This window comes from Meleagris gallopavo, chromosome 1 (assembly GCF_000146605.3).
Source record: "Meleagris gallopavo isolate NT-WF06-2002-E0010 breed Aviagen turkey brand Nicholas breeding stock chromosome 1, Turkey_5.1, whole genome shotgun sequence".
In the NCBI taxonomy this organism is placed as follows: domain Eukaryota; kingdom Metazoa; phylum Chordata; class Aves; order Galliformes; family Phasianidae; genus Meleagris; species Meleagris gallopavo.
Genome location: NC_015011.2, coordinates 159,724,649 through 159,737,258, shown reverse-complemented (window position 1 = coordinate 159,737,258; position 12,610 = coordinate 159,724,649). Strand labels below are relative to the sequence as shown.

Genomic DNA, 12,610 nt, shown 5'->3' with positions numbered 1-12,610 from the left:
AGAAAAAAAAAAAAAAAAAGAGATTACAAAGTTGTGTATATTATGTCCAAAGATAAGTAAAAATGTATGTAAATAATAAAGTCACAGAAATATTTTTGGAAGGCACTTGTGGAAATCTCTAGTTTAACTGTCTGCTCAAAGATAGGTTATCATTGGCATAAGCAGGTCAGATCTGGTGTTCTCTAGGTGAGTACTGAGAGCTTCTGAGAGTGGCAATTCCCTGAACTCTCTGGGAAAATTCTTCCAGTGTTGTATTCATGATTAGTGAAAAGATTTTTCCAAAATGAATCTTTCAAGCTACAATGTGTAGACTTTGTCCCTTATTATATTACATGGTACCACCTAGGAAAGTTTGTCTCTGTTATGCCTGTAATCTCTCTTCAAGTAATTTGAAGTAGTTAGTAACTCGCTCAGCCTCTTCCCCAGACTGCACAAGCCCACTTCCCTCAACCTCTCTTGGTAGGCTTGGTGTGCTAGGACACTGATCACCTCGTCTGTCCTAGATGGACAGTATAGTTTCTAGAAGATATAACTGATATACCACTATTTTGTTTACCATATAATAGAAGTAGTCAATCTTTCCGCTGCCAGACTGATGAATGGCATTTAAGGTGACTCGTAAAGTATCTCCAGGTGCCAAGACAGTATGTGGGATGCTGATGCTAAGGTAGTTGCGGGTAGCAGACTGGTATCTTTCAGCTCTGATACTGGTTTCAGGTGATTCTAACCTTTCTTTTCCCTCTTCAGCCTTTACCTGTCAGGGGAGGAAAGGACAGAGTGAGTAAAGTGTCCCTCAGGAGACAGTATTCAGTGTCACTCAATTCACATCTTGCCAGGTTACTTTGAAAATGCTGACAAATGAATGAGGTCACATGGAAACCACTTTAGCAGAACATGGCATTAAAAGACCAAGGTTTTTCATCACTTTTTCTCCAACCTTATTTTGTCTCCTGCTATACTAATGATTGATATTTTTCAGGCATGGCTTTTTCTGAATCAGAATAAATATCTTAAAATCACACAGTGGTAGTTCAATACCTTTTTTTTCTATTGTTTTTGTATTGTGAATATAATCAAACCCTCTGAGCATCAGATACAAATACAGACGTAGTCTGTGTTGCATCTGATATTTTTCTATGCCCTCTTTTCATTGTTTGCTATCCCTTCTCATGGTGATATTCCTTACACACCCATTCATATTCCCCATATCAAGAAAATCCAAGTTGGAACCATACAAAAAAGGGTCACCACCCATACACACTCTCAAAGCTCTGACGTACAAGAGTAAGTCATTCATTTCAGCTAGATAACCCTCACAACCCTGGTCTGTCTGATATCTCATACAACCTTGACAAAGTTGTGAATATGGTATAAGAATTCATCTTCCATTCTCTTTGATAATGAAAACAGAACAGCTTCACGGACATCTGCAATTGTCTTAAGAGCTCTTGTTAACAGTGTGCTTTTAAACATGAATGTCTGGGTTTTCCTTACCACTACTTGAAGAGTCTGGGCATCTGCAGGGATGTCAAATGTGAGGGGGATTAGGCCGTCATTATTAGAAAGTGCAGTCTTCTTCATGGAGGACTTTCCAGGCATGGTGACAGTAGCAGTGACAGGCAAGGAGGCAGCAGGAGAGCCATCAACCAAAGTGACAGAGGCCTGTTTGAAAAAAAAATCTTTGTCTTCTTGTTACTTCAAAGAAACTCGTGGTTTAAAAAATGTCCACAAAGAAGCAGCAAGTATTTTTATAAATTAAAAGGAAAAATAGAACTGTATACATAGGCATTTATAGATATATAGGGAAAAGGATAGCAATCGTCTCAGTCTGGACTCAGCTAAGACTAAAATCAATGAACAAAAATTAATAGCTGCCCCAAATCTTTATTTAGCATCAGATTCCAGAGATTTTTGTCTTCAACTGTTTTTAGGTGAATTTCTAACTTTGACAGCTTGTAGAAAAAATTGAAGGAAAACTTGCCAGGTTTTAAAACTCACTAACTTATATATATATATAAAAAAAAACCAGTCAATGTTCTGTATTTCAGTTTTTATAATTTTAGTTTAATACAGGATTAAACTGATACAACGTGATTCTTTTAACCTTTCTGTATGGAAGTGAAGAAGAGTCTGCTACAGGTTTTATAAAACCTTGTAATGCTACAGTGCACAAATGACTTCCAAAACAGAAGCAGCATTTTCTGATTCTGATTTCCCTGCTCAAGCTCAAGATAAACCAGAAACACCAACAGTAGATCCATGTTGGGCCTGTTCCTGAAGATCTCTTCTACAAAATTCCCATTGGATCAGATAAGAGTTTTACAAACAAATATAGAGCTATTTCTATGGAGACAGAGATAGCTAAATATTGCATACCACAACAGAGAAGGGGGCTCCAGGCACAAAGTACTTTTTGGTGTTAGACAGATCAACAACATAAGGAGATTTCACAAACTTCACATTGCTGAGTTCCTCTTCCCTCATCTCTCCACCTGTTGATATCAAACAGTACGCACTGCCATGAGAGTAATATCTATTTACTTACCTATTACCATAGCATCTATGGTTTTCCATTTTCACTGCATTGTAATCGTTGTATATAAAGATAACTGTAACATGATTCCTCCCTAAAGAGCTTCAATCCTGAGAAGAGGAGTTGGGTACAGGAGGACTGGAAAGATAACTATAGATGGGCCAGCCCAATGGCAGTTCTTTGTGTCCAGTGCTCCAACCATCTGGCACCAGCAACTGTGTGCTCTTGGGAGCTTGGAAACTGAGAGCTGTGAAGTGCTCTATTACGCTTCCTCCAGCTACTTCTAAAAGCATGCTTTGATTAATACAACGTGGTTTAGAGACAATTTCCTTAGTCCTTATTTTCTGCTTTAAACACTGAAAGGTGGAAATGTGCCAGTAAAGCTCTCCAGCCTTGCTCTGCCATGCATATATGTAACACTAAGACCAGCAAGTATGCAAGTGTGGATAGAACCCGTGTGTGGATGGCAGATAAACTATGTGCAGAGGGGAAGAGACCACGTCACATCATGAGATCCATCATGCTATTGTGGTAATGAGAACAATCCCTTTTTCTGCCTGAAATAAATGCTGTAGTACATGAAAGTAACTATAGCAAATTATACAAAAGAAAAAAAAAAAAGGCACTGCTGGAATGTAATTGACTTAATTTTAGGATTTGAAGAAATTCTAATTGATATTTAGGATTTTTAGGAATTTTTAATTCTGACCTAAGTAACCAGAATCCTATAAACAGTGCATAGAAGCATCCCTGGAGTACAATTTACCCCATCTATCTTCTCTGCTTACTGTATACAGAGTGCCAGAGAATCTAGCTCTAGCCAGGTGCCTTACTTTCAGACACTTAATGTAAAAGGGACCAGTCTCCCTTAAACAACAACAGGACAAATATTGACCATGATTGCAGAGTCAGCTCCATTGCAGATTCAACTTCAATAACAAGCAATGAAGTTCATGCCTCTTATTACTGACAACAGTACTCACTGCAACACAATTAAGCCATTCACCACTGCACCCAGTCAACCCAGTGATCTCCTGTGGATAACTGTAAGACATCTGGAGGTCTTATTGTGTTTAGCATTGCTGTGAGCAAATGTCTATACAAATCCTTTTTAGTAAACTCTGAAAATATTTATCTATTCTCTAGGAATATTTTTTGGAAGGTGCACTCCAGCCTCATTTCCTCAGCCACCATCCTAAATGAATTGCAAAATCATACTATTTGGACTACACTGTACACATAAGCTAAACTGTTCAGCCCTGCAGGAGGTGTCTAAGATGCTTAATGCTCTCCCTCATCTCCAGAGCAGCCTTGCTGTTTTGCTCACCTTTTAAGACTTCAACATAGCAAAATATGAATTTAAACTAGCCCTGCCACCATTTTGGGTCTGCCTTATGTAGGCCATAGTAGAAATCTGCCAGGATTTGATGTCAGTTCCTAGCCAGCTGACATGTGGGAAAGACGATCTCCTAGGAACTGCATTTTCAATAGCAGTTTTATGGTGGAACAGCTGAAATTGTCAACAATCAATGTAAAAACAAGATAATTCTTAAGATAACTTACTGTAGCACTAGGTGTAGAAAGTGTGACAAGGCATAAGAGAACTAGCAGGAGTCACAAGGACTCTGCATCACACCATGGTTGTGGTACACGTCTCATCTTTCCACTGACAGCTCAGCTAGCTGGGGAACAAAGTAAGATAGAGCAACACGCTCAGCTCGTAACTCTGCATGTAAGGAGTAGACCTGGCTGAGCAAAATACTCAGACAAGGTCACAAGGGGGGCAGCAATTCACTTGCCTCTATACAGGCATCTGATGCCTCTTAATATGGTCTAGGATATGTTAGCTATCCTCACAGGGCTACTTAATATGGTACAAGGTTGCTCACTTGAAAGATCATCCTAGAGAATGTTCTATGTAAATATTACAGACTGTATCAGCAAAGGCATAATCTACTCACTTGCTGTTTCTACAGCAGTAACGGCAACATATAAATGAAACCCTTCCAGAGTGGAAATACTTTTCTTTAATTTCTCTTCCAGAAGTGGTGTAGTTAGAGTAACTCTTCCTTTTCCACTTTGAATCTATAAGAGAAGCCAAAAACAGTGACTACCTTTGCTGATTTGTTGCCATTAGAATTAAAAAAAAGTTTACCGCATAGACTATTGTACTACAGGTATTATTTCAATAATAATTTCAAAATATTTCAATAAAATTCTGACAATATTCAGCTCACTTGGGATGAATCTGAATAATTCCAATCAACTTTAGTAGTACTTACTGACAACTGTTGTTCCAGGCCTGGAAGAAAGACTTTATTCTCAGTTTCATCAATTATGCCAAATCGTACATATGCAATACCTTCAATCCCTTTTCCATAAGAGTGCCTTCGGAAGGAAGAAAAGTGAAGAGATGAAACTAAATCTAAAATTTTTCAGAAGACTCGTGAAAGTCTGGTGTGAAATTCTCGTGAAAACTGCTTAAAATGACAGAACTAGCAACTACAGGAAACAACAGTCAATATATGAAGTAATTTTTTGTTAATTACATGCACGGCCAGTTCAGGGTAGCAAGCTCGATTAAATGAATTTGATATGTTGATTTTGATGAAAGTCAAGCAGGCCTTTTTAACATCACTAAGGACCTTTTCAATAAACAAAAGAACAGTACTGAGTTATTTTGTCTCTTAAATAATTACAGCATTAATGAATAATGAGATGTATGCAAAGAACTGCACAGTTGATAAAGTCAAAACTGAATGCTGCAGTAACAAAGAGAGAACTCTAGTTATCATGAATAAAACTAGCCAAAAGAATAACAAATAAAAGAAATAAAGGTGAGCAAGCGAACAACAGTGAAGCTGGTGAGAGGGCTAGAAAATGAGTTATGAGGAGTGGCTGAGGGAACAGCGGTTGTTCAGATGCAGAAGAAGATGCTGAGCCAAATGAAAGGAGCTTGCAGTGAGGCGGTTGTTGGATTTTTTTCAGGTGACAAGTGATGGGACACGAGGAAACAGCCTGAGGCCTTGCCAGGTAAATCAGGCAAGGCTTAGATTGAACATTAGGATTAATTTCTTCGTGGATAGTGTGGTTTTGCATTGGTACAGGCTGCCTTGGGAAATAGTGGAGTCTCTATCCCTGGAGGTATTTAAGAGATGTGGATATGGCACTAACTGACCTGGTTTAGTGATGGGACTTGGTAGGTTGCTGGGCTTGGTGATATGAAGGTCTTTTCCAAACAAGATGATTCCATGTTCCTGAGACCAGAAGTGCTGAGTTTGCTCAGCCAACCAAAAGGAGACTGATGCTGAAACCTGTCTGCTCTCATGGGATACTCTGGGGAAAGGAGGGATCAGCATGAAATGTGAAGAGCTCAATGACAGTGGGCGGAAGAGCAACTGCATATTAACCATCCAGAGATTAGCTTATACTGAAAATAAAACCCACTAGAACTTGGGGGTGCATGGTGAGTATTCTGCTTGGATACAGTGCCAGGGACCACACAACACAGCTATACCCTGCACCCTGCTGGAGATAAGGTGATTATATAAAATTAAACAGACATCCAGACTGCTGACCTGGAGTGGGCCTTGCTCTGTGCTGACATCTAAACAGCTTCTGGGGAGTGTTCAGTGGCCGAGTCTGTGCCAGGCACTGGCAAAAAGAGCCAGCAGCCAATCTCAAGTGCTCAGGAATGGTTCTTTTGCCTGCTCAGATGGTTCAAATAACTTTTCTGGTGTCATGTTGAACTCAAACTGAGATGAAATAATGCACACATCCATAGCAACGCTTATATAAACTCCTCTGATTAACCGTATTTATTTACCTCAATTCAAAGGAATTTCTGCATAACATCACTATTCTCAAGTAAGAATGATTTTGTTACTTCCAAATTTCACTGGATATTGAGAATTAGAAAATTTCATACTAGAAAATTTCATTTTAAAACCTCAGTCCATTTCTATTTGAATTGCATTGAATAGCAACATCTAAGGCTTTAGATTGATTCCAAATGTTTAAACCAAAAACAATAAAGAAAAACTGGTTATTATTTTGACTGGAATCTTTCCTAGCAACACAGAGAATTCTAAACTGTCATCCATCTACTAAAATTCTAAAGCATTCAGAAAATTTTGTTTCATTTTGATCACCACCGCTTGCACCTGTGCAGTACTTTACACCGACACAAATTTTTAGCAATAAAGCAGAAACAGAGAGTACAAGAGAATAAAGTTAAATTCAAGTAAATTCAGAACCTGGTTAACTGTTAATGATGAGGAGAAGAAGCAGCAGCAAAGTTGATTATCTACCTATCTGCCTTCTAAAATGACCTCAATTTGAGCTTACTCACTTTGCCTCGATATCAAATACAAAGTTTTCATTCCAGATGGAGTAGTATGGCTGAAGTGGAATCAGTTTGACTTCAAAAGATGGAAGTTCTGCATGAAAAAAAAAACAAACAAAAAAATACAAAAACTGTAAGTTCATGATGGCATGTGCTGTGGGAACTCATCTTAAATTCCTGGTAAATTTCACTCCCTGAAAAGGATGGAGCTGTGTTAGTCTTTTATTTTGGATTATAACTCTGAAGCAAATCTGATTATCTTCTCTTATTCTACTATGCTTCACCTAGTGAAGCATCTTGGAACACACAAAATGGATTCATCCTATGGCAGTAAGTCAGAAGATGATTTCCAACCACTATTGGGCATTCAATACCCTGGACTAGAAGTAATCTGAAGGAAACACACACTGAAATGCATTTAGTGTGGACAAGAGATCCTCAGCATCAACTGTGTCACTCTGTATTGTGCCCCTATTAGGCTATGTAAGTATTAATTGTGGATGCAATCATTTATCTGTTCCTGGCTGAAGACATTTGCAGGGGATGCACTTGTTTGCTACTAGTTATCCACTACGTACTCACTAGCTAAAGAAAAAGACATGGATTTCTGAAACTGAGATTTGTAAACCTAAGGGATTTTTTTTTTTTAAGAAGAAATAGCACACAAAAATTGTGAAGGTAGCATAATTTTAGCACACATAAATCAAATAATTTATTCCTTCAAATTGTGGAATTTCTACACTTTTACATGGTGCCCTTATTTTCCTTATAGAAAGCTTTTCTGAATATTGCGACAATGCTAATGAACTTCCAAACAGCATTCTACTGTGAGAGAATAGTTGGTTTTAACAGCATATCTCCATTTTATTTTCTACAAAACGATCATCTGGGAATAAAATTGAAGTTGAATTTTTAAAAATTAAGTTGGTATTTTATTTTGTCTTTTTTTTAATTTGTTGCTTCTTTGTTTACTGAATATAAATAGAAGACACAAAGAATTCTCATTCTGTACAAAAGACATAGCAATGAGAAACAGAAATGCTATGAATTGTGTATCTAGTAACTAGTATCTAGTTATAGCCAGATTTAATCACTGCAGTATATCTTTAAATCAGTAGTGACAACCTCCTATATATATTTCAAATTAAATATTTTCATACCGTATTTTTTAACTTCAAATTCAGCTGAAGCATTGGACATTTCATACTGTTGAAACCAGGCTTTGATTTTCCAAGTTCCAGGCCTAAAGTTCAGATTCAGTAGAAAATAATTAATTAAGATTCCTCCTACATATTGTGATGCTAAAGTATTTAAGTTACTGCTAAATACTAGTTTTGTCCTTTTTATGATTCAATCTAAAATCTATCTATTAATGGATTTCTCATTTCTTGTAGGAGCTAGAAAAGTACTTCCCAGTTTTCTAGGTAACGCTCCAGCAGACTTCTATGAGGAACTGCAAGATAGTACATTTGCAAACTGCAGTAACATGCACTGCCTCTGTTAAACTTACAGAAACAGGTATTTCATAGTACGTTACCTGTACCTCATCTTCACTGTGATGTTAAAAACAGGATAGCACACAAAAAAAACACACACTGAACAGTAAGTATGTAAAAGCTCAAGTCCATTTCAAATCACTTTATAAACTAAATCCTTACGGAAGTTCTCTCCTGGATATAGTCGTTTTCATATCATATCATAGAATCACAGAATGGCCTGGGTTGAAGAGGATCACAATAGTTTCAACCCCCCTGCTATGTGCAGGGTCACCAACCACCAGACCAGGCTGCCCAGAGCCACATCCAGCCTGGCCTTGAATGCCTCCTTGGGCAACCTGTCCCCATCACCACTCTCAGTGTGTAAAGCTTCCTCCTAACATCTAACCTAAACCTCCCCTGTCTCAGTTTAAAACCATTTCCCCTTGTCCTATCACTACCCACCCTCATAAACAGCTGTTCCCCTTCCTGTTTGTATGCGCCCTTCAAATATCAGAAGGCCATGATAAGATCTCCCCAAACATTCTCTTCTCCAAACCAAACAAGCCTGGTTCCCTCAAACTTTCTTCATATGATTGAGGCAGATGGTTAAGCATTTGCTCAGTTGTTTCTTAACAGAATAAAGGTTTCTAAACACGCTGTATTAATACGAAATGAAGATGAAGGGTCTAAAGGAAAGCTGAAGAAAGAGATATTGGGACATTTGGACAGTTTTAATGCACAGGGCATTGTAACGTACTCGGCAATGTCAGGTATTTCAAAATTTTCACTGAACGCTGCTTTTATTTTCCATTCTGACTTCATAACCACCATTCCTTTTGAATTCTGTTGAGAGAGTGAAAACAAGCAAACATAAACCAGATATTAAAAAAGAAAGTCATGCTCATGTACTGATCCTAAGGAAGACACATGTTATTTTCTGACCTTAATTTTCATGCTCTGCCCCTCCCTCCATGCACCAACAATGAATTATATCTCACAGTATGCAAATAGTGATGAGGAAAAGAGAGGAGCTATAGCCATGGCTTTACTTTTGGACTATTTGTGGAAGACTTCCATAATGCCTGTCTTGAAGAAGCACCCTTTTAAAGTATTTGTATACTCACAAGCACAGCAACTGTAACTGTATCTTCTGATGGCCTCATAGCATTGTCCAGAATGAAGATCCTGTATCTTACTGGTTAATGGAAGAAGAAAATGTGTTCACGTACTTATTTTATGGCTTTTCTATATAGTAATTACTATAGTCATAGAAATTTAGGTTGTTAAAGACCTTTAGATCACCAATTCAAACCGTTAACCTATCACTGGCAAGTCTACCAGTAACTGGGTCCCTAAGCATCACACCTGTGTATCTTTTAAATACCTCCAGGGATGGTGACTCAACTGCTTCCCTGGGCTGCCTGTTCCAATCCCTCACAACCCTTTCAGTGATTAAATAATTCCTAACATCCAATCTAAACCTCCTCTGGTGCAACTTGAGGCTATTCCTCTTGTTCTATTGATTGCTGGTTGGCTACAGGGTGTATCTGAGTTTAGGATAGAATACTTCTTTTAAAAAATAGAAGTGTAAAGAAAAAAAAAAGAATTACATTCTTCCATATTTTGAATTTTACATTACTTAATACCATTTTGTAGCCACTTCTGAAAACTATATAGAGAGCTTCGTCCATCTACTATTCCTTCTGCTGCCAAGGTCTACAACAACACTTAAGAATTTGTTTTTACCTCCCTCTCTTGCTATTTATCTAATCTATTAACAAACAAAACTGTTGTGGTCTTAAAGTGCAAAGATGCTTTGTGCTGACATTGCAAACAGAAGGAATATTTCTAACATTTTTTTTTTCTTCCCAGAAAGAGAAGTTTTCTGAGCAAGAAAGATTTTTGGGGGGGCTCTCATTGTAAGAAGAGAAAGACTTTCTGGCTTCTCTGTCATTTCCATGTGTTTTGCTCTAATATGCAGTACCGACCCTGCAAAAGCCCTGACAGCAGAACACAAATGTAAAATCTGGACTCGCTTGTATGTACAGAGATAGCTGTGGTTAAAAGACAAGGAATTACATTATATAGGATCAAGTCATTATTAGTTTTTTAAAACATGCCCATATAACATCTATATTCAACATCTGAAGTGCAGCATTTGTATGTTAACCTTTAGAATTTGGTGTATATATAGGCTTGTCCGTCTGAATGAAAATGTAGCCCTTCTTGGACGACAGGAGGATGCGGATTTTTTGAACAGCCTCCTTATGAAGCTCCCTGCTTTCAGTGACAAGCAGAATATGCGGATTTTTACTCTTCTTGAATATATCCTGCTGCAGATTTCCTGGCTTGACCTGAAGATAATGGAAGAAAGAGACACAAACGTGGTAATCTTGGAGTTACACGGCTGATGGCCAAAGCCAGCTGAAGCATCATTCAACGGAAGTTACTCAATTGTGTCTTTCTTATTGAGTGTCTATTTCTTTGTAAGTAGAATTAATGTCTATTCCTCCCTTTTCTGTCCAATGTCAATAACATAAGCCCAATGACTTTTCTTCTATCTTCTGCATATTTAATTCCAGCTACCATATCGTTTTCATATCATAGAATCATAGAATGGCCTGGGTTGAAAAGGACCACAATGATCATCAAGTTTCAACCCCCCTACTATGTGCAGGGTCATCAACCACCAGCCCAGGCTGCCCAGACAACATCCAGCCTGGCCTTGAATGCCTCCAGGGATGGGGCATCCACAACCTCCTTGGGCAACCTGTTCCAGTGCATCACCACTCTCTGAAAAAACTTCCTCCTAATATCTAACCTAAACCTCCCCTGTTTAGCCCCCTGATCATCTCTGTGGCCCTCCTCTGGACCCTCTCCAAGAGCTCCATGTCCTTCCTGTTCTAGGGGCCCCAGATTTTGGATATGTTTCTTTGCTTAAATCTTGTACATGAGGTCAGAACTGTAGCTCATGCTGTTTCACACATTTCTAAACATCCTGCTCAAGAAGAACTTGATTTGACACCTCAGCTTTTAGCTTTGGGCAGGCACGTCCAGTCCATGGCCCACAGCCCACATGCAGCCCTGGACAGCTAGTACTGCAGTCCCACAAGATTGTAATATTACGTGATATTTAATGATATTTTTCAAGAGTTAATTGCACATAACTTGAGCACAAACTATGTAGGCGACAGTGGAACACTGTGAATGGGAGGGCTCAGTGCAGTCTCTGCCTCTCACCCCCACCGCACACAGATGGTTGAATTGAAATTTATTACATGGTACCCACACTTGTGCCTCTTGGCAAGTAAAAAGCAGTTTCAACCTACCTAAACGTGTGTGCCTGCATTATTAAGCAGACATGCAAGTTTTCTTGTTCAGTTATTAAACTTGGGCTTATGTTATATTATAAAATAATTTAATAAGTTAACATGTTCACTGCTGAAGAAATATCCAGAATACTCTCGTGGTGCTACTAAATTTTGTAATTTTCAACATCTCAGAAAGCTCACAAGAAGTATAAAATAATTTGGGATATGTTTTTCATTAGTTTTGCAGTACGTATTTGAATGGTGTTTCTGCTATATGAGCATGTGAAGGAATATACAATAATCACCTAAACAAACATGTGTCAGTCTGCTAATCCAAACATGTTAAAGGCAGATTTATAGAAGACACACACTAAACCACATTTATTCATTTTTTCTCAGAATTCATAAATTCACTGACTTATGTATTCAATGGACACTTCTTTTTTTTCCGCATGAAAGTAACATAAGTTAAATGTTTGAAGATAAAATCTAAAGTACAGATGTACTTATGTACATGAACTGTATTATACATGGATCAAGACAACTTCTCTTCACTCAGTGTGGCCTAGGAAAGCCAAAAGGTTGGACACAGAACTAAACTGAGTATTGCTGTGTGTTGTTTCCAACTAGATAGTGCCAATCAGTAGTACTGAACTAAATGTTAAGGATTGTGTCAAAGAGTTGTGTCTGAAGCAAATGATGTAAGGCAGAATTAATCAACAGTCTGCAGAAACATTACATTCTTTGGACTGAGAGACTGCACATTTTTCAAGAATTCCCCTATTTCATATGATGGCCATGGAAATGATAAGGCCATGAAAACAGTTGAAGGATTACACTGCTACACTTCCAGGAGGAAAAGCAAATCCCTCAGATGAAAAAAATAAATCGGTAAGAAAAACTCAACCCTTCAAATGCCATAGATTTCTAGAAGAATGACCAA

At 38.1% G+C, this 12,610-nt stretch overlaps 1 protein-coding gene across 1 annotated transcript in view; it reads right to left on the bottom strand.

Annotated features, from left to right (window-relative positions):
- LOC100538976 (complement C4-like) overlaps window positions 1-12,610 on the bottom strand; it is a 42,399-nt gene that overhangs the window by 28,460 nt on the left and 1,329 nt on the right. The window contains 10 exon segments of the mRNA XM_031557838.1: window positions 557-754; window positions 1,495-1,662; window positions 2,377-2,492; window positions 4,495-4,618; window positions 4,816-4,921; window positions 6,885-6,972; window positions 8,039-8,121; window positions 9,114-9,199; window positions 9,481-9,551; window positions 10,527-10,710. Of these exon segments, the coding sequence (XP_031413698.1) occupies window positions 557-754; window positions 1,495-1,662; window positions 2,377-2,492; window positions 4,495-4,618; window positions 4,816-4,921; window positions 6,885-6,972; window positions 8,039-8,121; window positions 9,114-9,199; window positions 9,481-9,551; window positions 10,527-10,710 (1,224 nt within the window).